Source organism: Pipistrellus hanaki (assembly GCF_964339955.1).
Source record: "Pipistrellus hanaki genome assembly, chromosome: 11".
Classification (NCBI taxonomy): Eukaryota; Metazoa; Chordata; class Mammalia; order Chiroptera; family Vespertilionidae; genus Pipistrellus; species Pipistrellus hanaki.
The window spans coordinates 6,528,216-6,554,579 of NC_140513.1; the positions used below are offsets into that span (position 1 = coordinate 6,528,216).

Consider the following 26,364-nt stretch of genomic DNA (forward strand, 5'->3'; position numbering starts at 1 on the left):
TTGTCCCGGAGGAACCCCTCAGGGCCCGCCGCCGGAGTTCCGGGGGGAGGGAGAAGGCGTGGGGCGTGTCCAGGCGGCGGGGAGACCTAGGTCAAGCTCTACGTCGCCGCGCCGTCGTCTCTCACGGGCCGGACGTGACGCAGGGAGAGTTCCGGCTTCGGCCTCTGCCGCTGCGGCCGCTACTTCAGCCGCCGCCGCTACCGCCACCGCCGCCGCCGCCGCCGTCGTCGGGGCTAGTTCTTCCTAAAATGGCGCCCCTCGACTTGGACAAGTACGTGGAGATAGCGCGGCTGTGCAAGTACCTTCCGGAGAACGACCTGAAGGTAGGCTCGGTCGGGGCGGGAGCGCCGCTGGTCGGGCTCGCCCCTTCCGGCAGCGGGGCGCCCGCCGGCCCGCCCTTCTCGACGCGGGACCCCCGCCGGCCTCTCGCCCCGTCTCGGCGGAGGGCCTGACGCGGCGCTGAGCGACCCGGTCCCTTTTGGCGTCTCGCTGAGGGCGGGGGTGGACGGAGGAGCCGGAGCCCCCCGAGTGCCGTCCCGGTTCCGTAGCGGGGATCCTGTGGGATGTCGCGGCCTCTGCCCCGGGGTCGCCGCTCCGCGCCTTCGGGCCGCCGCAGGGGCTCCGAACCCTGACAGCCGTGCAAAGAGGACTGCCCTCCGCTGACCCATCCCCGGTGTCCCCGAGGCCGAACCGTGCCCTCGGGCTGGGGTCATCCCTCCCGAGGCGGTGACAGCGCGGGGGCCGGCGGGTGACAGATGCCCGGGCCTCGGGAGCGCGCCGCGGGGGCCGAGGTGGGAGAGAACGGCGGGGCGTCCCTCCCTCCGGCCCAGCCGCCGCTCCAATTGTTCTTCCCCGGGGCTGGCTTTCTCCTGCCCGGTCCCTGGGACCCCGTCTCCTGGGCGCCGTGAGCTCAGTTAGCGGACAAAGCTCATTTCGGTGGCCCATTTGGTAGTCCCTCAGTAAATTACAAATGCTTTCCTGTTTTTTTAAGTTGTTCCCCCTTGATCCCTTCTTAACTCAGGATTGCATTTTCTTGGTTTCCTAAAAGAGGTGAGTTTTGTGTTGCTTCCGAGTCCAAGGAACACTGTGTGTGTGTGTGTGTGTGTGTGTGTGTGTGTGTGTAAAGGAATGAATGGAGGTCTTTTGACAAGTCTTTCTGTTTTTGTGCGTTTGTGGAAACTAGGGCTTAGGTGCCTAGTTAGTGCTACTCTCTTTTATTTGCTCAATTAGCATTGATTTGTTTGCTGTGGGGTAAGTGGGTAAACCGCCAATAGTTTTTGAAATTGTTTTAATTCTTTAAGCTGTGTTTTAAAGCAATTTATCTTTGTGAATTTTTTTTCTCTTAAGGAAGATGTTGCTGTGTGTGTGTGTGTGTGTGTGTGTGTGTGTGTTTTGTTTTGGTACAGGTTGATATTTAACGACAGCAAAAATGCAAGATGTTGAAAGCCAAAGGTGTTGTTGTGAATGTAACTTATTTGTACTTATAGGTAAATGATGTGCACTATATTATAAGGGAGTCATTCTTGTGTGCATTTTCCCCTTAATAGGATAATTTAAAATGAGGACAAAGCCAATATTAGTAGAAATGTAGCTCTCATGCTCATCTGAGTCCTTTGTGGCTTCTTTAAAAAAATTTTTTTTAATTGTTTAAAGTATTACAAGTAGTAGTACATACATCTCCATTTTTTCCCATTGACTTTCCCCCAGCCTCCCTTACCCCCTGTCGCGTGCCCTCATCCCACCCCCCCAGTGTCTTATGTCCATTGGTGTGCTTATATGCATGCATACAAGTTCTTTGGTTGATCTCTTTCCTCCCCTCCCCAACACTCCCCTGCCTTCCCTCTGTAATTTGACAGTCTGTCCTGTGCTTTACTGACTCTATATCTATCTTTTGGTTCAACAGGTTATAATGTTCTTTATTTTCCATAAATAAAGAGTGAGATCATGTGGTATTTTTCTTTCATTGCCTGGCTTATTGCCTCACTTAACATAATACTCTCCAGGCCCATCCCTGCTGTTGCAAATGGAAGGAGTTCCTTCTTTTTTACCGCAGCGTAGTATTCCATTGTGTAGATGTACCATAGTTTTCTAATCCACTCATCTGCTGATGGGCATTTAGGCTGTTTCCAAATCTTAGCTATGGTGAATTGTGCTGCTATGAACATAGGGGTGCTTATATCCTTTCTGATTGGTGTTTCTAGTTTCTTGCCCTGTGGCTTCTTAAGGACACAAAGATACAAGCAACATTGGGACCCAGATCATGGAAAATAACCAGACATCTTTTGGGAGCATTGTTTATCCCATGAGAGAAGTGGTGTTTTGCATGTCAGAGAGTTGAGGTGAAATTTTCTGTTCTTTAGCATATAAAGCTGTTTTAAGCTTTGTGTTTATATTAGTAAAATGTTGCTTATTATAAAATATATGTTGAGCCGAAACCGGTTTGGCTCAGTGGGAGAGCGGTGGTCTGCGGACTGAAAGGTCCCAGGTTTGATTCCGGTCAAGGGCATGTACCTTGGTTGCGGGCACATCCCCGGTAGGGGGTGTGCAAGAGGCAGCTGGTTGGTATTTCTCATCGACGTTTCTAGCTCTCTATCCCTCTCTCCTCCTCTCTGTAAAAAATCAATAAAATATATTTTTTAATAAAAAAATATGTTGATACTAATTTGAATTGGATATTAAAATGATTTGGATGATAATTAGTTGGATTTTCTTTAGACCTCTTAGTTTGATAAACAGATTTCCTTCCCACCTCAAGGAAATATTTAAAATATATATATATATATATATATATATATATTATTGATTTTTTACAGAGAGGAAGAGAGAGGGATAGAGAGCTAGAAACATTGATGAGAGAGAAATCATCAATCAGCTGCCTCTCGCACACCCCTTACCGGGGATGTGCCCACAACCAAGGTACATGTCCTTGACCGGAATCGAACCTGGGACCTTTCAGTCCACAGGCCGATGCTCTATCCACTGAGCCAAACCGGTTTCGGCTCAAGGAAATATTATTAAACCATTTCATTTCCCCTTGCAACACAAAATGGACTGTATTTGGCATGTATGTTTCTTAAGAAATTAAAAAAAAATCTTCTGGGCAACTAGGGAAAATTATGAATTTTTCTTTTAAGCGAAGGCTTTTTTTTTGGTCTTGGAAATGTTTTTATCAAATTAATTTGCTCCTCTTTGGTATATTTAAAATAATTTAAATTTGATTTTACTTCTTGGCATGAAGTGCAAACTAAAATTAGGCAGGCCAAGAACAAGTATTCCAGGAGCACCTTTTCAGAGACTTTAAAGCCAAAGTCAAAGATTCCGTGAGGAAGGAAAGTAATCATTGGGGCCACTTAATGATCATATGGAAAAGATTTGTTCTGGTGGAAAAGACAGAAACTCACTGTGTTTTACACTGACTAGAAGTTGGAGGTACTAAATAAAATAAATGCATAGGATATTCTAAATCTAATCATGATTTCTCTTTACCTAAATTGGAAGTGGGCCAATCACTAGTACTGAATCAAGTTAATATAACTGTTTTGAAGGAATAAGGATAAAATATAAAAGTGAGTAGACAAAGTATAACCTTTCTTTTAAAAGAGGTCATGTGCTTCTCATCTACAATAAAGATTTCAGAGCTGCTCGTAGACGATACAGATTCCATATCTGGTTGTGGAAGACTGAATGATAAAAATCAGGTTTATTGAATATTTAAACTTAAGTACTTAGGCGGGTGTGGGTTTTATAACTTGAAGATTGTCAGATCTCTTTTTGTGGTCATCAAACTGCAGCTCGAGATCCACATACGACTCTTTGGCCCCTTGAATGTGGCTCTTCCACAAAATACCATGGCCTGGGCCAGTCTATTTGAAGAAGTGTTGTTAGAAGAAGTTTAAGTTAAAAAAATTTGGCTCTCAAAAGAAATTTCAATCATTGTATTGTTGATATTTGGCTCTGTTGATTAATGAGCTTGCCGACCACTGTCTTAGATGGTTCTTAGAAGGGACATGTAAACAAAGAAATTGCATGTTGAGTTGGTGTTCAGTTTTCTTACTGAGGAACTTAAGACAGTTACCATGGTAAGGGTTGGGAGAATACTAGTGTCTCTCTCAGAGATGCAATACAAAGAATTGTGTAATTCCACAGTAACCACTTTTATGGATTAATAGTTAGTATAATCTTTGTAGAATTCACTTTTTTTTTTTAACCTGAGCCGTCCCTGAGTTTTTTGTGTAAGGCTACTTGCTCTGCAAAGTTGTACCTCTGTCTGAAATGCCTCCATAAAGCTTCAAAGAATTCTCCCTTGCTTTTTTCCTGATATTTGTTGAACAGCATTTCATAAATTCTCATCCAGCCTTTGTCTGATTTTAGAGATTGTCATCATATATTGTAGTCTTTATCTTTCCATACATACTTGTCTCTAACCTTATTGCCTGTCTTATTGATCATACTGTTTACTTGAGTTGTTTGGTTTTGCATTGCATCTTTCTTCAGGTAATATAAGGAAAACTGGACATAGAACAGGACTTTGGTACACACCATGACTTTATAAGGGACCAGAAGAGTGTTTTTAAGACTGTACCTTACATTTTGTTTGTCATTTTGGCCACAGAATTACAGTCTCTTGTGTATTCTGAAAATAGTCTGTAACAGTGCTGTCCAGTAGAAATGAAAAAAAAAGCTTAGAAATATGAGCTGCAAAATACATTCTCTTATTTTTAAAATATTTTTATTGACTGAAGAGAGGAAGAAAGAGGGAGAGATAACAACATCAATGATGAGAGAGAATCACTGATCGACTGCCTCCTGCATTCCCCCTACTGGGGATCATCCCACAACCCATGCATGTGCTCTTGATTGGAATTGAATCGCAGGCTGACGCTCTATCCACTGAGCCAAACCGGCTAGGGTGCAAAATACATTTTTTAAAAAGTGAAAAAGAAACAGGTGAAATAAATTTTAGTACTATTTAACCTAATTTCAACATGTAATTAATATAAAATTACTAATGTAATATTTCCCTTTTTTGTACTAAGTCTGTGAAATATGGTGTATATTTTTCATTTATGACATATTCCAGTTAAGACCAGCCTTATTTTAGTTACTCAATAGCTACATGTGGCTGCAGGTATCTAATGGGACAGGGCACACCTCTAATAACTCCCCAGTCCATTTCCTAGAATTGCAGACCTGAGAGAGAATCAGAGTTCATCTAATTCTATACCCTTCTTTTTCTACTGAGGGGGTACTCAGCTTTGTAGTGTTTATGATTTGTCTGAGGATGCCCGACTAAGCCATGAATTAGGTTGAAAAGCCTCCTTGTGCAGCGCTCTTTCTGATACAGTTAATAGCCTTTTTAGGATGACAAATAGCTTGCTTTTTTATTATTATTTTTTAAATATATATTTTATTGATTTTTTACAGAGAGGAAGAGAGAGGGATAGAGAGTTAGAAACATCAATGAGAGAGAATCACTAATCACCTGCCTCTTGCACACCCCCTACTGGGAATGTGCCCACAACCAAGGTACATGCCCTTGACCGGAATCGAACCTGGGACCTTTCGGTCCACAGGCTGATGCTCTATCCACTGAGCCAAACCGGTTTTGGCCGTAGCTTGCTTTTTTAGATATGTTTTCCACTTCATCACCTTTTTAAAAAAATCTTCCATTCTAAGCACATTGGACTGCTGTCTTCTGACAACATGCTCTGTACTTCCTTTCTTCTTTGCTTCTTTTCGGTCTGTTTTTGTCACCTATTTAATATGTACATAACACATATATTAAATTATTTAATACTCTGTGGATTGAGTACTAATATTTACAAACAGGTAACTGAAGCACAGACAGATTAACTTTCCAAAGTCATGCAGCTAGTAAGTGAATGGATGAGCGGGGATTCAATCCTAGGCAAGTCTGGCTCCAGGGTTCATGTCCGTAACTATCACTTATGCTTCCTCTAAGCAATACCCTCCATGCTGAGCTTTAGCTCAGATGCCACTTTCTCCATACAGGGTTCCTGGATTCCGTAGTTAGAATTATTCCTAGTGATTAGAATTTACATAGCTACTTATAGTCTTCTGAATACCTTCATGTCCATCTATCATTTACACAGTCCTTGTAATAGGCAGAGTAGGTACCAAAGCTAGGAATTGATGAGGTTTAAGTGATTTTTACCCGAGTTACTCAGCAGAGGACATGCCTGAATTTAATTGCTAATAAAAATTCCCATTCTTGCCTGGTCAGCATGGCTCAGTGGTTGAACTTCGACCCAGGAACCAAGAAATCACTTGTTTAGTTCTACGTCAGGGCACATGTCCAGGTTGCAGGCTCAATCCCAAGTAGGAGGCAGCCGATAGATGATATTTCTCTGTCATCAGGTTTTCTATCTCTATCCCTCTCTGTTCCTTTCTCTCTAAAAATCAATAAAAACAGCCAAAACCGGTTTGGCTCAGTGGTAGAGCGTCTGTCTGTGGACTGAAAGGTCCCGGGTTCAATTCCGGTCAAGGGCATGTACATTGGTTGCGGGCACATCCCCGGTGGGGGATGTGCAAGAGGCAGCTGGTCAATGTTTCTCTCTCATTGATGTTTCTAGCTCTCTATCTCTCTCCCTTCCTCCCTGTAAAAAATCAATAAAATATTTTAAAAATAAAAAATAAAATAAAAATCAATAAAAACATATTTTTTAAAATCCCCATTCTTTCTTTTCTATGTTAACCTTTCCCTATAGCACTTTTACTCCATTTTACCACTTATAGTATTCTGACTTGTCTGATAGCAAATATGTCCATCTCACCATTAGAATACAAGCTTATTGAGGGCCAGGGCCACATCTTGTTTATTATATTCTCTACAGCAGTGTTTCCCAAACTTTTGACATATGTGTACCCCTTCTATAATTTTTGTAACGCTGAATACCCCTCATACTCATGAGAACGTAGAATTAGGTGCAGCTAAGCACGGTGCAGTGCATATCCCCACCCAACTCCGGCGCAACGCGTACCCCCATCAAACTCTTCCCGTACCCTTGAGGGTACGCGTACCACACTTTGGGAAACACTGCTCTACAGTATTAGAACATTGCCTTGTATGTGATAAACAATCAGTTAATGCTTGTTAAGTCAAACTGTATACTGTTTAACAACAAACATTTCTTTAAATGCTTCCTGTCAAGTACTGTTCCATGTGGGTGCTAGAGGTAGAATCCCATATTTGTCTCTGCCTTTGAAGGGCTCTCAGTGTAGTAGGGAGATATGAAAGGTAAACGCATGGTGTGACAGGTGCTAAAGTAGAGGACTGTCTAAGATATTAGGAAACAGAAGCAGCATCTAATTCTGACACCATCAAGGAGAAATGAAAGGATGAGCAGAGTTTGTTCAGGTAAACAAAATAGGAAGGAAAGAACATGCAAGCAGGATAAATACCATGTGGCATGGCATAGCTTAATCTGAAAGAAAGAACATATTTGATTCGGGGAATCTGAGGCAGTTGATATGCCTGGAAGTGGTGCTGGGAGGACATGCAGAAGACAAAATCATGGCAAACTAGGCTGATTAATTTGGATTTTCATGTTTTAAGTGGTACGTAGATAAACACTTTGAAATGTTTTTATATTTTAGGGGAAAACATTCTGTGACTTTTTGATATTGTTTAAAATATGGCTAACTAAAAAAAAAAAACTCAAAGAAAACTATTATAGGAATACACTGTTGTGTGTAGTAGAAGTATGACAAAATCTTGATGATGGTACTTGAATGGATTGTTGAAAACACCTCCTTAAACAGAGGAATGCCCTTGAGAGATTTTAAAGGAAATGATAGTAGGTTTTAGAAATATGGCAACATGTGAACTTTGTGGAATGGGATAGGAATCTCATAGACCAAGTGACATGAGAACTTGAAGTATAATAGGATCTGTTGATAGAATAAGTCTAGGTGATGAGGGAGAGGAAAGAGTTCAGCGTAATCTTTTAGTTTCTGGCATGGATAACTTAGTTAATACTATAACTAGATGAAGGAATGCAAGGGAGTTTGGTTTGAGCATACTGGATTTGAGATGCTGCTAAGTCAAGACATTGAGGTTGAGATGTTCAGAAGACTTAGATACACAGGTTGGCTAGTTCTCAAGTATTTATTGATTGCCATATGTGCTCCAGGCACTGTTGTAGTAGTGTTAAACTCAGGAGAAGGTCTATTGCCAGTAGTTCTCAACTGGGGATAATTTGCACTCATGAGGATGTTTGGCAAAGTCTGGAGACATTTTTATTTGTCACAGCTTGCGGGGTGGGGGTGGGGGGATATAAATGTGGGTATCTAGTGGGTGTAGAAGCCAGAGATGTTGCTAAACAGCCTATAATTCACAGAAGTCCTCCACAATAAAGAATTATCAGTAGTAATGCTATGGTGGAGAATTTAAGCCCAGTGTATCTGAGGGACTACAGGTAACAGGGAGACAGGAGCAGAAAATAGAATGGAATCACGAGCAAGTATCTTGAGGAAAAGGTAGATAAGGGAAATAGGGTCTCCTAAGAATGGGAGCCATGAACCCCTACTGTTCAAAGATTAGCAATTAATTGGGCACCATGCGGAGAGGTGGGTGTAGTTTAAATTTGGGATAAGATTAAGAATCTTGCCCTAGTGCCTGTTTTGGAGCAGTAACTGTAACTACACTCCTACAAACCAAGCAGCAAGACAAATATGTGAAGGGCTTTGGAGGAGCTTCTCCCGGGGCAAGGCTGGATTCTAGGGGGCCACTGTATGTACTGGTATAGTTGGCTGGCATATGTAACATTTGTACTGAGATTTCAGACTTCCTATTTTTGTGTTTGCTTGATAGGAATTTGTAAGCTACTGCTGAACTGGAGAGATGAGAGGTAAGGGGTTTGGCTTAGAGACACTAAATCCTCAGTTGGGACTGTAGACGTGGCAGTTATAGGAGGCAGCTTTTACTTTACTCAATTAGTGTTCCTGCCTTCAGGTTACAGATGCTGCCTGAGTAATTTACTTTCTCCAGGCCTTTGAGATTGGCAGGGTTTCACAGTGATGTTCTTTACAGTCTGCTGTTACTTTCAGATCAGTACTGGAGTATGGGTCAGTCTCCTTCAGTTCTGGAGGCCTCATGGGCTATGTTGGTGAAAATTCTGGCACATTCAGATATGGTAACCATGAGATTCCCTCATGAATCTGTGTTGTGATTAGTTTTTTTTAAATTTAATCTTTATTGTTCAGATTATTATAATTGTTTCTCCTTTTTCCTCCCATAGCTCCTCTCCACTGTCCTTATCCATAGGTGTACGATTTTTGTTCCAGTCTTTTCCCGCATCCCACACCCTTTTCCCCCTGAGAATTATCATTCCACTCCCTTTCTAGGTCCCTGATTCTATTATAATCACCAATTTATTCTGTTCCTCAGATTTTTAATTCACTTGATTTTTAGATTCACTTGTTGATAGATATGTATTTGTTGTTCATAATTTTTATCTTTACTTTTTTTCTTCTTCCTCTTCCTAAAGAATACCTTTCATTTCATATAATACTGGTTTGGTGGTGATGAACTTCTTTAGCTTTTTCTTATCTGTGAAGCTCTTTATCTGACCTTCAATTCTGAATGATAACTTTGCTGGGTGGAGTAATCTTGGTTGTAGGTTCTTGCTTTTCAGTTGTGATTAGTTTAAAAGTGTTAATTAAATGATGATTCACTTTGTTCCCATAGGATACAGAGTGGTTAACAAAATTGCATTCAGTATAGCAAGATAAATATTCAGACTAAGTAAGAAAAATGAGACAAAGAAAAAATAAAGTTAGGAAATCAAGATGAAGGGAGAAGTAAGAATATATGTAAAATAAAATATGTGATGATCAGGTTACTTCTTTGAGATTAGACCCTGAGTTTTCTGGGAGTGAATGAAAGGTAGGAACTGATCAATTAAAAAATTCAGAGTCTATAAGATGATAAAAACAAATTTCTTAGGAAATCACATTTATCCTTGATAGAGATATTCCTTCCGTGGGTCCTCCTTGGAGGCAACTGTTTAATCACAGCATCCTGTGTGCCTCATTTATAGTCTGCACAGTGTCAGGCTCTATAGGGGACTGTTTCTACAGTGTCCCATACTACAGGTTGATGTCATGACTGTAAAGTGCAACTTGGGAAAGGAGGGCAGTATAATGCAGGGTGAGGACAGGCCTCTTTAGAGGACAATCTGACTTAATTCAGGGTGGAATTTATAATAGATTTTCTTGGGTAACATTTTAAAAATTGATCTTTAAAGGTGTATAAACAGTGGAACCCTCAAATTTACAATAGTACCTGAGAGTAAGCAAATAGAAAGATCAACATTGCAGGAAACAGAACTTTTCTTTCCCAGAGATGCATTCTGGAAAGAAGAGTGGGAGCTTGTGTCAGAGGATGTGCTGGGGGCAAACATTTAAATTGTATTCATGGTATGGGCTCTTACTTCCATTGATGGACGTTAGGACTCTTTTTAAATGATGTCAAATTTGAAAGGGAGTGTGGATAGGACAAGTGCCTAACAACATGCAGGTCTCATGGCAACAAACAAAACTCTGTCTACTCTTGTACAAATGACAGCAAAGCACTTCTACAGATACTTTAAAAAAATAGATTTTTATTGATTTCATAGAGGAAGGGAGAGGGAGAGAGAAATGGAAACATCTATGAAAGAGAATCATGAATCGGCTGCCTCCTGCATGCCCCACTCTGGAGATCGAGCCCACAACCCGGACATGTGCCCTTGACCGGAATCGAACCTGGGACTCCTTAGTCCTCAGGCCGATGATCTATCCACTGAGCTAAATCAGCTAGGGCTCTACAATTACTTCTGGTGGGATTCTCTTTGAGGAGGTTTGGTGAGTGTACCTGAAAAAATATTCCAAATATTTATACCTAAGAAAGGTGGGTAAGCCCTACCTGCTTTGGCTCATTGGATAGAGCGCCCGCCTGTGGACTAAAGGGCCCTGAATTCTATTCCAGTCAAAGACACAAGCCCAGGTTGTGAGCTTGATCCACAGTAAGGGGCATGCAGGAGGGAGCAAATCAGTGATTCTCTCCCTCATCATTGATGTTTCTATCTCTGAAATCAATAAAAAAATATTTTTTAAAAAGGTGGGTAAGATCTTGAAATAGGTACTTTAAAACACCACTATATTGTTTTATTTTTGAAATTATACAATAGCAGAAAAAATTGTTTTAAATATTAATTGCTACTCTGTGAAGCTAACCTGAAAAGAGCAGTGCTCTTTATTCTGGCAAGATGAGAAAGAAGGTGGTAAAGAAAGACTATTGAAAACAACACAGGCCAAACATGGCATATTTGTTCTTTGGAAGTGAGTTAGAGTTGTAAACTTTGGGAGCTAACTACTGTAAACATTCCCAGAATCATCAAAGACAGTTTCCTTTGCTATCAAACAATTTAAGTATTAGTACTTGTCTTTTTGTCATGTGATCCTTAGTTTTAATATTGTAGTAAAAGGTTGCATTTTATCTTTTCTCCTTCTAGCGGCTATGTGACTATGTCTGTGACCTCCTCTTGGAAGAATCAAATGTTCAGCCAGTATCAACCCCAGTAACAGTGTGTGGAGACATACACGGACAGGTAAAATTTCATAAGCAGATTTTTAGCTTTGTATTGTCCATAGTACATGTGTATTTCCATTTGTGCTGCAAACAACAAACAAAAACAAATAAAAAACAACAGCTGGTAGTTGGCTAGGTTACTTCAGTCTGTATGACTGTTAACTAAGTGAAAAAAGCAGTGGTCAAATTATTCATGGAGATAGTTGAAATTATGCTTGCGAAGTAAATAGAATGCAGTACTATTCTGTGGAAAGGGGGAGATATAAAACACAAATGTGGACTGCTCATAGTTATTATGGTTAATAGGAGATGCGAATTTCCTTGGTGGGAATGAGAATAGCAAAGGTTCAGAAAGAAAATTGTTGGCGTGTGATTTCCCAGCCAGCTACTGCTTAGAATTTATTTTTTCCTCTGCTGGGTTTTATTTGTTTGTTTTTAAGAGTTTCAGTGCAGGAAGGGCACATGTCATCTTTAGATTCTTTTTTTTTTTTTTTTTTTTTTTTTTTTAATATATTTTATTGATTTTGTACAGAGAGGAAGAGAGAGAGATAGAGAGTTAGAAACATCGATGAGAGAGAGTCATCAATCAGCTGCCTCTTGCACACCCCCTCCTGGGGATATGCCCGCAACCAAGGTACATGCCCTTGACCGGAATCGAACCCGGGACCTTTCAGTCCCAAAGCCGACGCTCTATCCATTGAGCCAAACCGGTTTTGGCCATCTTTAGATTCTTAATGTCAGTGTTTAGTCTAGTTGGAAACCTGTGTGTTTATAAAGTTATTTTAAATAGGGAAATGAAAGGTGAACTGAATACTCATGTCTTGCTGTATGCATACAATGGAATTTGGGCTACAACACAGATATACACTGTGAACAATATAGTATTTATGAATGCTAACAGGACTTACTGTCTTCTGACAATTTCCTGTTTTACATATGACTACTTAAAGGAGCAGAAGGGACTGGCTGCTGACTGAGTAAAAACTTACTTTGACTAAGAGAGTTCTTCATTTTGGCTTTTCAGTATGTTCTCTGAAGGTTGAGATTATAATAAATCTGACATCTGCATATTCTCAGCTTCTAAATAGATACTCCATTATGTCACATGTGATCTGTTAGTAGATTTTAGGAGTGAATTTTCTTTTCTTTTTTAAAAATTATTGATTTTTTACAGAGAGAAAAGAGAGGGAGAGAGAGTTAGAATCATTGATGAGAGAGAAACATCAATCAGCTGCCTCCTGCACACCCCCTACTGGGAATGTGCCCGCAACCAAGGTACATGCCCTTGACTGGAATCGAACCTGGGACCCTTGAGTCCACAGGCCGGTGCTCTATCCACTGAGCCAAACTGGTTAGGGCTTGGAGTGAATTTCTGAATATTTCCATGTAACTTCTCTCCAAAACTATAATAAACATTTACATTTTACATAACATAAAGGATATTAATATAAGCAGTTTCTTTTAAAAATATATTTTTATTGATTTCAGAGAGGAAGGGAGAGGGAGAGAAAGATAGAAATATCAATAATAGAGAGAATCATGGATCGGCTGCCTCATGCAGCATGTGCCCTTGACAGGAATCGAACCCGGAACCTTTCAGTCCTCAGGTTGACACTCTATCCACTGAGCCAAACTGGCTAGGGCTAAGCAGTTTCTTAGTACATTCATAAAAACTGGAATAAACCAAGCAACATTTTCCTCTGATTATAACATTAAAGTTGCCTTAGCCGGCTTGGCTCAGTGGTTAGAGCATTGGCCCACAGACTGAAGAAGGGTCCCAGGTTTAATTCTGGTCAAGGGCACATACCTGGCCCAGTCTAGGCGTGTGCAGGAGGCAACCAGTCAGTGTGTCTCTCTCACATCAATGTTTCTCTTTTTGTCCCTCCCCCTCTTTTCCACTCTCTAAAAATCAATGGAAAAATATCCTTGGATGAGGATTAACAGCAATAATAATAAATAAAAATAAAGAAACTTAGTGTACTGATATGAATTGATTAAAAAAAAAGGGTTGCCCAGCTAACATGGCTCAGTGGTCGATTTATGAACTAGGAGGTCACAGTTTGATTCCTTGTCAGGACACATGCCCAGGTTGCAGGCTTGAATCCTCAGTGTCGGTGTACAGGAGGCAGCGGATCAGTGATTCTCTCTCATTGATATTTCTATCTCTTCCTCTCTGAAATCAATAAAAATATATTAAAAAAATTAAATTGAGGGGTTATCAAGAACTTTTCAATATGTGAATTACAGTCATGATCAAAGGTCAGGAACTTAGAGACAACTTCAGATTGTGAAAATTAATTGAAATCATAAAATTGTACTTCTGTATTACTTCAATGAAATGTACAGTATTTGCTAACATTTATCTTGTGTTTTGAGGTTAATAAAGTGCTTTTTAGCTGAAACTGGTTTGGCTCAGTGGATAGAGCGTCGGCTTGTGGACTGAAGGGTCCCAGGTTCGATTCCGGTCAAGGGCATGTACCTTGGTTACGGGCACATCCTCAGTAGGGGGTGTGCAAGAGGCAGCTGATCGATGATTCTCTTTCATCGATAGTTTCTAGCTCTCTATCCGTCTCTCTTCCTCTCTGTAAAAAATCAATAAAATATATATATTTAAAAATAATGTGCTTTTTAGCATATTCCATGTAAAATTTTCTTAAGAGTTCTATACAATTGAGTCATTTTGTAGAGAAGGAAACTGAGACTAAAAAATTGAAGAATTAGCCCAAACTCTCACAGCTGTTAAGGAACAGAGCAGAGATTTGAAATTCATTTGGATGCCCAGTAGTACATATTAAGTATACCACCAAACTGTGAACATTGTTTGATTTGTACATGACCCTTTAAAACAATTGCTAATCAAAAACATGGGGCTTGCCAAGGCTGGTTTGGCTCAGCGGTAGAGCGTCAGTCTGCGGACTGAAGGGTCCCAGGTTCGATTCCGGTCAAGGGCATGTACATTGGTTGCGGGCACATCCCCGGTAGGGGGTGTGCAAGAGGCAGCTGGTTGATGTTTCTCATCAACGTTTCTAGCTCTCTATCTCTCTCCCTTCCTCTCTGTAAAAAATCAATAAAATATATTTTAAAAAAAATCAAAAACAAAAAACAAAACATGGGGCTTGTAGAGCTTCTAACACTGTTGATTGAGTAAACTAAATGTAAGATATGTCCTTTGGGACTTGTATAGTTGTCTTTCCCATGGGCCAGTTCTGGAATTGCAGGATTGGGTTATAAATATAAATAAACATGCTGGCCAGCGTATACAGCTGTCCCTCAGTGTCCTCAGGAAATTGGCTCCAGGACCTCCCACAAATACCAAATCCTGGGATGCTCAAGTCCCTTATACAAAAATGGCATAGTATTTGCATATAACTTATGCACATCCCCACATATACTTTAAATCTAGATTACTTACAATACCTAATACAGTATAAATGCTATGTAAATAATTGTTTAAGGAATAATGACCAAAAAAAAAGGTCTGCACTTGTTCAGGCCTACAATCATTGTAGGCCTAATACATGGTACATGTCAACAGAAACATAACATTCTCTGTTCACCCGCCCCTGGTCCCAAATATTTTCGATACACTGCTGGTTGAATGGGATGAGTTCACAGTAAGAGTCTGGAAATCTGCAGATACGAATGACAACTATTATATACTGCTGAGAAGCATTGAAGCAGTGTAATCTAGTCTGGAGAGATGGTAGACTTCAGTATCAGACAGAGCTTGTTTTAAATCCTGACTGGGCAATGCACTGCCTGTTAAAAAAGCCACATCAGCCCTAGCGTGAACCCATTTGGCTCAGTGGATAGAGTGTCAACCTGTAGACTGAAGAGTCCCAGGTTCAGTTCCAGTCAAGGGCACATGCCCAGGTTGTAGGCTTGATCCCAGTAGGGGGCATGTAGGAGGCAGCTGATCAATGATTTTCTCTCATTGATGTTTCTATCCCTTCCTCTTTGAAAAGAACACACACAAAAAACAAGAAGTCAGACATCCCTCTCACAATCCAAGACTGCTGGCTCCCAACTGCTCACCTGCCTTCCTGATTGCTCCTAACCGCTTCTGCCTGCCAGCCTGATCACCCCCTAACCACTCCCATGCCAGCCTGATTGATGTCTAACTGCTCCCCTGCCAGCCTGTTTGCCCCCAACTTCCCTCCTCTGCTGACCTGGTCATCCCTAACTTACCTCCCCTGCAGGATTGATAGCCTCCAACTGCCCTCCCTTGCAGACCTGGTCCTTCTCAACTCTCCTTTCTTGTAGGCCTGGTGCCTCCCAACTTGCCTTCCCCTGTTGCCTGATCACCCACAACTGCCCTCCCTTGCAGGCCTGGTGCCTCCCAATTGCCCTCCCCTGCTCACCACCTTGTGGTGGCTATCTTGTCTCCACATGGGGACAGGATCTTTGACCACATGGGGACAGCTATCTTGATCTTATGTGTTGGGGTGATGGTCAATCTGCATATTACTCTTTTATTATTTAGGATAATAGAATCAGGGCCATAAAAAGGGAGTGAACTGACAATCCTTGGGGGGAAAGAGTTGTGGGAGATACTGGAAGGGACTGGACAAAAATCATACATCTATGGATAAAGATGGGGGGTGGGGTGGGGGAGAGGGTAAGGGCAGAGGGTGGGGTGGGAACCAGGTGGAAGAAGCTATTGGGGGGGGGGGGGAGGAACAATTGTAATAATCTGAACAATGAAGATTTAATTAAAAAATAAAAATGAAAAAGTGACAAAACTAGAAACTAAATATATCTCATGGAAAAACAAAACAAAAAAATATTTTTATTGATTTCAGAAAGGAATGGGGGAGAGAGAGAGAGGGAGGGAGGGAGAATTAGATTAGGGTTATCTAGTAGACTGAAGTTTGTCCTTTACCAACTTTTAGTCAAATAGAATTAGGTGAAATATGCAGTTCCTTTTTACTCATTATTGAGAGGACATTTTACATTTGTGGGGGCTGAGGGTACACATCAACAGTATACTGTAGGAAGGTAGGTTGACCTGTTCTATAACGTGTAAGTTTATTCTTTGAAATAAAGTTTTACCCACTTGTTTACTTATCTTTCTCTCATTGAAATAGATGTTAAATATGTGATGGGATGGTTAGGTGAGCTTATTGGAAGTTATGTAACTGATAAATAATTTCAAATTCTCAAGTAATAGGTGAGGAGATAGATACATGAAAGAAACTTAAGAGGGAGGCCTATAACATTAATGATATATGAATGACTTTAAAGGTAACTGAGCTTTATTTCAATGCTTTCTTTTTTAAGGCTTAGGAGCTGTGTACTTGGCAACTTTGCTTATACTGTTTTCTTTTTATTGTTAGTATTTGAATTCATAATTAACTGCTTCTTTACACATTTTGCTCTCAGTTTTATTATTTTACTCCTTTATAGGAATTTGTAATCAACAAATATTGCCTTTCTTTTATAGTTTTATGACCTTTGTGAACTATTCAGAACTGGAGGTCAGGTTCCTGACACAAACTACATATTTATGGTATGTAAAAACCACTCACATTAAGTACTCATTTAAAAAGATCAAGTATTTATTTAAAAAGGAAAAGATCTGTCTTATTACATGTAAATTACATAATAATTTTATTGCCATGTGATAATCACTATTTAAATATCTAAAAAGGTGATTCTGTACCTTTTTACATTTTTCTGGGTCCTCTAGTTGAGAATAATTGATTTAGTAAATTGCTGAATACCTAAGAATGGGTTGGAGCCCTCAGTAATGGTTGGGAAGAATAATAATCCTAGAACCACTGGTTTATAGCATAAATCTTTAATTTATTGTTACTTTACCAAACTTTTTGGAGTATTCATTTTTATGTTATTAATCTATGAATTGAGGAATATGCCCACAGACACATTTGCTTTGAAGATGCATATTTGCTTACTTTTCTTTCAGAATGTAATGTTACTGTTTTATTTTTTCTGTGTCTTCCTTCTGTAAGTTTCTGGGTACTTTCCTATTATTCTTTTAGCTGTTTTCTTATTGGTCTAATATAGGCCCAAGTAAAACTTAATGGGAAGTGTAAATAGCATGTCATCACATGCCATTGTTAAACACAAAGCTGAACATGGGACACTGTGGTAATTGTGGTGTTTGCTTTTTCAAAAGAAAACAAAAATATTTTATTCAAGTTGGTAGCTCTTCTGATTCAGTTAAAATATTTTTGAAATTTATTTAAAGTTTATGATTTACACATTATCTTTTTGAAACATGTTACTGTGGGTAATAGAGAATTGAAAAATGGCAGTTTTGCAGGGGGAAATCATTGAATTGTACTGCAAGTATCTGTAGGCCTCCTGAATCATGGATTAACATAAACAGTAGTAAAAACAGCCTATTTACTTCCATTGGAATTTTTGTTAGAACTCAAATTTCCAAATAATTCAATGTGTAACTCTTCATTTTTGTTATTTTGGGCTATGTCTCTGATTTATGTGCACTTTGGTATAATTTTTAAAATATATTGTTGCCATTGTATTGTTTGTAACTGTAATCTTTTGCTTTACAGGGTGATTTTGTAGACAGAGGTTACTATAGTTTGGAGACCTTCACTTATCTTCTTGCACTAAAGGCTAAATGGCCTGATCGTATTACACTTTTGCGAGGAAATCATGAGAGTAGACAGATAACACAGGTTTATGGATTTTATGGTAAGACCTTCTGTTTCTCTGATTCTGAACATTATTTTACATTCCTCTTTGGGAAGAAAGCACAGAAGTCATACATGTGTTTTATAGTAAATTTAGAAAATACAGATAATCTTTTTCCACTTTCTCATCCTTTAACTTTCTCTCTTCCCCTAACCAATGGGAAATCTTACCATAGAGAGAGAACCATTCTTAAATTTTTGGCGTGCATCTTTCTAGATCAGTGCCTCAAAGCACTGTTCTTAGTTTACCTTACTGGAATCATCTGGGGTGCTTGTTAGAAATGCAGATGGCTGGGCCCCCATGCAGAACTTTTGGGACGGGACCCTTGAAGTTGTAAAGGTGAATGTCCTGCTCATCCAAGTTTGAGAATTTATTCTATATCTATTTCTACATATTTGTGTGTTTTTGTTGTATAATATATGTGTGTGCATACACACCACACTAAAATGGGATCATACTTGCTTTCTTCATTTAATATTGTGACCTGCCTTTTTACTTCATTAAAGTTATTTTTTATGGTGGCTTATATTATACTATATGGATATCCTGTAATTGATTTAACCAGTCCTTTTAACATTGGATATTGGAGTTATTTTTAAGTTGCTGATATACACATATCTGAATGAATATCCTTTTATATCATATACATATGATATCCCAAGGATATATAAATATCCTTTTACATATATATTAAAAATGTGTGCTTGTTCCAGAGAATCTCAGGACATCAGAGATTAGAAATAGAACTCAGAAAAACAATATCAAATAGAACTCATATATTAAAAAACAAAATAGCTGCTGCATTGGCCTGTGTGGCTCAGTTTGTTGAGAATAGGCCCGTGCACCAAAAGGTCTGTGTTTTGATTCCTAGTTCAGGACACATGCCTGGGGATGTGCAGGAGGCAGCCCATCAATCTTTCTCTCACATTAGTGTTTCTCTTTCTCCCTCTCCCTTCTTTTCTTTCTAAAATCAATTTTTTAAAAATTTAAAAATTATTTAAAAGCAAAATATCTGCTTTTATAAAACTTTTATATAGTTGAAAGTTTTAATAAACATGATTAAAAAGTTCTTTGAAGAGGGTAGACAGAAGAATTGTTGAGCTTATTAATATGAATTTTTCCTTGAACACAAGGTAGATATTGAGTGATTTGAAAATAAATTTATAACCCTTTAGTTTCAGATTTTTATATTTTGAATTATTTTCTATCGTTATAAAGATAAGCAGGACTATCTTACTGGTTTAAGCTGAATTCCTGTTGTCCTAGTTTTTGATGTATTCTTTATTAACATTTTTATTTTATTATTATCATTTAAAAATATATTTGTATTTATTTCAGAGAGGAAGGGAAAGGGAGAGAGAGAGATAGAAACATCAGTGATGAGAATCATTGATCTGCTTCCTGCATGCCCCCCACCAGGGATCGAGCCCGCAACACAGTCATGTGCTCTGGTTCGTAGGTCAATGTTCAACCACCAAGTCACACTGGATGGACTATTTTTAAAAAAAAATTAATTTAGAGATAGGAGGAAGGGAGAGAGAGAAAAATATTGATTTGTTGTTCCACTTATTCGTGCAATGAATGATTAATTCTTGTATGTGTCCTGCCGGGATCGAACCCCCAATCTTGGCATGTTGGGAGGATGCCCTGACCAACGGAGCTACCTGGCCAGGGCTATATTCTTTATTCTTATTGGCAGATTCAGAATTTCATTACTGAGAACGCTCCTGTTTCTTTTGTAGATGAGTGCCAAACCAAATATGGAAATGCTAATGCCTGGAGATACTGTACCAAAGTTTTTGACATGCTCACAGTAGCAGCTGTAAGTTTATATGAATCTTTCTAAAGCCACAACATATTTCTTGCCAATAACACTTTGCATATTTTTATCTAATTGCCATCTTAGTTATATTGATATTATTATGATTCATTGGAGAAATTGGATATAACTGAATTTATTATTATATGTTCAACTCTTTGTTATCCTTTTTGTTAGTTAATAGATGAGCAGATTTTGTGTGTTCATGGTGGTTTATCTCCTGATATCAAAACACTGGATCAAATTCGAACCATTGAACGGAATCAGGAAATTCCTCATAAAGGAGCATTTTGTGACCTGGTTTGGTCAGATCCTGAAGATGTGGATACTTGGGCTATCAGTCCCCGAGGAGCAGGTTGGCTTTTTGGCGCAAAGGTCACAAATGAGGTAAAGTCAACATTTTCGGAAAAGTGGTTTGTTGGTTGCTAATGAACTATACAAAGAACTATGGTGACTGTAGATGATAAACTTATAGTCTAGTGGTCAAACTATGGTGGTTATGGATATAAAATTCCTCATCTAGTTTATCATGTAATATATATCTCCTTAGTAATTAATGAGATGAATCATGAAAGCACCTACTTGGTAACATATATAAAATAAATGTTCCTTTTTTTCCAAATACTGCAGTTAAGTAATGAGATTAAACAAGGGCAAGAAAGGCAACTTAAAAAATATTTTTTCCATATTTATGTTTTTAGTTGAGATACAATCGATATTTAACATTGTATTAGTTTTAGATATACAACATAATGACTTGCTATATGTACATATTGTGAATAGGCAACTTTTTGAGGTCCAACTATTTGCGCGCACACACACACACACACACACACACACACACACACGCTATATTGGGAAGTAATGGAATGTGGAATCAGAGAGCTAGGCTGAAGTTATTTATCCTGTCTGAATCTCTGTTTCATTACACTGAAAAAGGGTAGTAAATCTCAGAATTTTTGCAAGAACCGTACTAAACACTCAGTAAATTATAGATATGGTAACAATATGTTTATTGTTAAACCATAAGAATTTTGTTTCATATCTGATAGTACTTGTAGGATGCTTTTCTTCCAGAAACTTCTAGTTACGTGACTGATGATTTCTAAGCTCTTTAATAGTCTCAGGCCAAAGTGACTCTTTAGCCTATAACTCATTGAAGTTATTGGGGGTACCTATAGAGTTAGTTTTATAGTCATGAGAACCATACTCAGTAGCAGGATTTATGCTTTATTTAAATGTTTATTTTATATAGGCTGGTATTTTTAAAAAGAATATGCTGGATACTTAACCAATCCTTTCTAAATTGCAGTTTGTTCATATCAACAACTTAAAACTCATCTGCAGAGCACACCAACTAGTGCACGAAGGCTATAAGTTTATGTTTGATGAGAAGTTGGTAACAGTATGGTCTGCACCTAATTACTGCTATCGTTGTGGAAATATTGCTTCAATAATGGTCTTCAAAGATGTAAATACAAGAGAACCAAAGTTATTCCGGGCAGTTCCAGATTCAGAACGTGTTATTCCTCCCAGAACGACGACGCCGTATTTCCTTTGAGGCCTGCGCCCATCCTGCTGACCGGTCACATTTTCTGCCCTCTTCTTACCCCAACTTTCGTGTATTACCCTCTATAATATACTTTTTATTGAGCACTTTGCTGCTGAAATGCTGCCTCTTGCCTTTTTTTATTTTAAATTATCTAAATTTATTGTTTGTTATGGTGTCTATAACAATGTTTTCCTATCAGTTTTCTCCCCCATCCCATCCCCACCTTGGACTCATCTGAGAAGACTTGAGAAATGTCTTAATACTCATACTGCTGCATGTAGCTCTTGCTTATTTACTGGTCTGGGGGAAACAAGATGTGTTTCCTTTTTAAAAAGCCAATTGACAGAACAGACTACACTGAAATACTCCTTTTGTATCATTCAGCCTTTTGTTTTAGTTTGGTAAGTTTTAAGAAATTTCAGCAGCAAAGTTGTTATCCAGTGGGCACGATGGACTGCAAATGCCTCGAGTTATGTATACTTGTCCCAGCTGTAAACTTCATTGTCCTTTGTTGGATATTTTAAGTGGATATAAAATAAATTGGTCTAAAGGGCTGCCCTCGTTGTGTTTTTAAATTTGAGTTAAAAACTGCTACAGCTTATGATTTTGTACATTAAGATAATTGTATTGATCTTTTTTCAGATTCCTTGTATTTTTAAATAAAGTAATCTTAAATAAAACCCAGATAGGTTAAAATTGTTAGAAATTTTAAACAGCTTACATTGTTAGCTTAAAGTTACTCTTTTTTTTTTTTTTTTCCTAGTCAGAGTTCTTGACCCTTTGGTTATTGAGTTTAAAACTTCGACTGAAATTCAGTACTATTTATTTAAGAAAAAAAAATCACTAAACTGTGCCTAAGAACATAACTGCCATATTAATTAATGTTTTGGTTTATATCCTCTATAGTAATAGAAAAACATTTAATACTTGTAATGCTGATATGTTCATTTGATACCACTTGAGTAAAATGTGATCAATCCAGTTTACAATCTATCATGAGTATTATGAAGTAATATCTATGTACTTTTCAATAGGAATCATTTTCTTGCTGTAACACTTGACCTTAACTTTTAGAAAGTGTTCTTTTTTTTAAAAAAAAAAATGCAACTGGAAAGGTTGAAAAGTCAGGACTTATATTTGTGAACTGTAATCTGAAGCAGGTTTTAAAAAGTGTGGAAAGAAACAAGTTGTCCTTCTTTGTAAAGGTCTGTGATACCATGTTTCGGCTTTGTGTAAGTAATTTGAATATCCAAAGGATTGTGGTGATCAGTCCTTGATATGCAACGTCCACTTAATAAGGACAAGTGTTCCAGTGTCTCTTATGACTGTGGTCATAAATGATGTTGGAATTTACCATTTTGTGAAATAGTTGGTATCCTTTTACTACTATAATTAATTTTTGTCATTCCAGGAAATCTTTGTGAAGCCAGCCAATTAATAAAGCACTTTAGCATCTGTTCAGGTAGTTTTGAAAATCAACTTTTCCCCTTCAGGATAAGAACTTCCAGGTTACCTAAAAATGCAATAAAAATCTTTATAGTCTACGCTTCTTGGCACATAATTTTTCATCAGGGTTTTCTTTTATTAAATGAGCACAACACTTTTGATTGTTTCCCACAACCACCCAGCTACTTGTGTAGTTTTTAATTGTAAAGCTATATGAAAGAAGTGACTAAGACATTTGCTGCACACACTTGAACTGTGGGGTCAGTATCTTTGTGTCATTGCCCTGACCTCAGTGTAATTCAGGGGGAAAGTTATTAATCTTACAGGGATATGTAGCTATGTATTTTACTAATTGTTAAACACTGGAAATTAATGATGTGGTCTTTAAACAGCTCTCTGCAGTATTTTTTTCCTTTTACCATAAATTGTTCGTTCGTTTTTGTTAATCCTCACTTGAGAATATTTCTTCCATTGATTTTTTTTTTTTTTTTTTTAAAGAGAGTGGAAAGGAGGGAGGAAGAGAGAGAAAAAAACATTTATGAGAGAGAGAGAGAGAAACGGGGGGAGAGAGAGAGAGAAATATTGGTTGGTTGCCTCCCACATTAGTGGAACATACCTGCAACCCAGGTATGTGCCCTTGACCAGGAATTGAACCTGCGATCCTTGTGGTGCGTGGGCCAACATTCCAATGCTGACCCACACCTGCAAGGGCTCCTGTTACCATGAATTGTATTTACGTGTTTGCTCTCCTCTGCTTTTAAATTGTACCAGTTAAACCAGTAACCCTGAACCCTCCCTCCCGTTTGATACTCCCTAGCTTAGATTGATGTAGTTTTAGTTATCCCTGTAATGTGACATTTTTAAGTCGTTGCATACTGCATTTGTCTGTCACTAGTTGGGCATGTGCCAATAATGTTCTGTCCATTCCTTAATTGCCATCTCTGTTCTGCCTGATTTTTCCCCCCTCTTCAACCGAATTACAGCTTTTTGCATGGAAAAAAAAAAAAAAAGCTTTTACTATTAGACATGTAAAGGGAAGAGAGAGTGAATGTATTGAGTTTTGTAAGCCTAAAAGGAATATTTGGGTTCCTCTACGAAATAAGGGCTACGTACTATATACAGTAATCATATGGTGGAAGATATTTGCAGGCCATAGGTTTGTAGGCAGTTCTGTTACTCCCTGTATCTAGGCTGAATGTAAAATCCCTTATATTGTATTATTGGGGATAATCACTATTTTTATTTGCCTATGATATACTTGGTTTCTAATAAATTGTCCTAGACTCTAGTGAGAACTGTCTACTTTTAGTTGCCAATCACTCCCTGTCCTTACTCCCTGATATACTCTTGGCTAGCTTTTTATAGGTTAATGCTTTTTCCTGAAATATCTCACCACTTTAAATGTGTGAATTTGGGTGTGATCCTAAAAAGCCTGGGTCAAGAGCATATCTAATATGCAACCTGCATCAGCTCCTACTCCAGCTGGATATCTAGAACTTTTGGAAGATTTTGACGTCTTAAATCCTGGGTTTTGCTTTTGAAATAAGGTTTGAAATATTGTTCATTGCATTAAGATTTGTGTGTTTTTGCTTTGTAAGCCCAGCAGGTTTTGAAAAATGCCTGTATTGTGAAAGCAAATCTGAACTCTTTCTGAGCCTCTTTTATTGTGAGAAGTAGAATTGCTTTTCATCAGCCTCCAGAAAATTGTGTACCTGGAGTTGAGATTTAACAGCAAGAATCCAGATTTTTAAATGTGATTGTTTTTTAACTGCTAATGTTTGTAAAGCACCTTCAGTTCTTTGGATGAAGAGTGCTATATTCTCTCAGTGTAAATTAATAAAAATATTATAGGAAGTTTGTCAAAAAATTTTATCTAATGCATAGTTTGTAGTATGTCCCAAAAAGAAGTTAGCATTTTATATAACACAATTTAAATTAAAAATGCTTGTTCCTCCACTTAGTTGCTTGACTAGTAAACAGAAGTGAAACTTTCTTGTTCCATATTTGACTCTGAGCTAAGGGTTCCATTTTTAAAAAATATATATTTTATTGATTTTTTTACAGAGAGGAAGGGAGAGGGATAGAAAGTAGAAACATCGATAAGAGAGAAACATCAACCAGCTGCCTCCCACACCCCCCCCACTGAGGATGAGCTCGCAACCAAGGTACATGCCCTTCACCAGAACCGAACCTGGGACCCTTCAGTCTGCAGGCCGATGCTCTATCTACTGAGCCAAACCGGTTTCGGCAATTCTTTAAAGACATTATTCATTGATACACCCTGGGTCTGGTGGCCAGAACCATGCTTCATGAGATTGTCACAACTTTCAATTGTATATTTACAGTGTGCGGTCATGCTGAGAAATACACAGTAATAAAACACCAAAAAGAAGCATTTGGAAAGTCCCCTAATATGCAAACACAGTTGATGCCTGGCAAAGGTTGGTTTCTTAGTCCCCTCTTACTAGTTTTCTCTTTCCTTGTCAATCAGTTGATGAATATGTGTCTTGCCCTCATGAGAGCATGTTTATGCTGTCTTGAGTCATTCAAATATTTTCTTGACTCAAAAATGCATGAAATTTATGAAGATTTTTTGGGTGTCAACAAAAATACTTACTGCATAAGTATATTCCACTTAATCCCTTGGCACCCACTGTTGTAAGCAATCTGCTTTTATGTGTAAATGGGAATAGGGTAGAAAAGACTGCTTGGAGGCATTATGGAATAGTGGAAAGAATATAGTCTTTGTGATCAAATTTGGACACAAACAGCAGCCATGCCAGGCAGCTGACCTGTATTGAGCACACTTACCTAAATGCTGTGGTACTCTGATGTGGTGCCCTGACTATGGCTGCATGGCTATATTACTCTTTTTTTTTTTTTTCCTCCTTTGAATGAGGAAACAGGGTAAGGAGGTTGGGTAACCCCTGTAGGGCACACCAGCGTATACCGGAAGTCCCCTTACAGCACTTTGGAGTAGGTTGGTTCTAGCTATGTACCCTGAGCAAGTTGGATTTTCTGAATCGTGAAATTCTGTGTCTAAAACGAGAGAATAGCATACAGGCTTGATAACAGGATTAAAAATAGCACTCATAAAGCTCCCAGTCCTTGGCCCAAAGCTACTATTTATTGAGAATGTACTAATACAGCATTTGCCCCAAATCAATGTTGTTGCTAAGTAAGAATAACCCAAGGCAATATATAATTGCTGACGTAGTAAATCTTATGTTAGTGCAACAAATTTAGAGAAGGAAATATTTGCAGTAATTAGTA

The 26,364-nt window shown here is 38.7% G+C and overlaps 1 protein-coding gene across 1 annotated transcript; it reads left to right on the forward strand.

Annotated features, from left to right (window-relative positions):
- Positions 1-38: 38 nt before the first annotated feature.
- Positions 39-24,945, forward strand: PPP6C (protein phosphatase 6 catalytic subunit). The gene is made up of 7 exons (XM_084898408.1): positions 39-323; positions 11,517-11,612; positions 17,037-17,102; positions 18,133-18,274; positions 20,017-20,096; positions 20,271-20,480; positions 21,406-24,945. The coding sequence occupies exons 1-7, from the start codon at positions 249-251 to the stop codon at positions 21,652-21,654; spliced, it is 918 nt and encodes a 305-aa protein (XP_084754534.1). The 5' UTR covers positions 39-248; the 3' UTR covers positions 21,655-24,945.
- The last annotated feature ends 1,419 nt before the right edge of the window (positions 24,946-26,364 follow it).

What these genes read in the sequence shown, in the direction of transcription:
- PPP6C (XM_084898408.1), top strand. Translation starts at nt 249, where the DNA reads ATGGCGCCCCTCGACTTGGACAAGTACGTGGAGATAGCGCGGCTGTGC. An exon ending in ACACAAACTACATATTTATG is followed by an intron (nt 17,103 to 18,132) that starts GTATGTAAAAAC and finishes TTTGCTTTACAG; the next exon opens with GGTGATTTTGTAGACAGAGG. An exon ending in ACATGCTCACAGTAGCAGCT is followed by an intron (nt 20,097 to 20,270) that starts GTAAGTTTATAT and finishes CCTTTTTGTTAG; the next exon opens with TTAATAGATGAGCAGATTTT.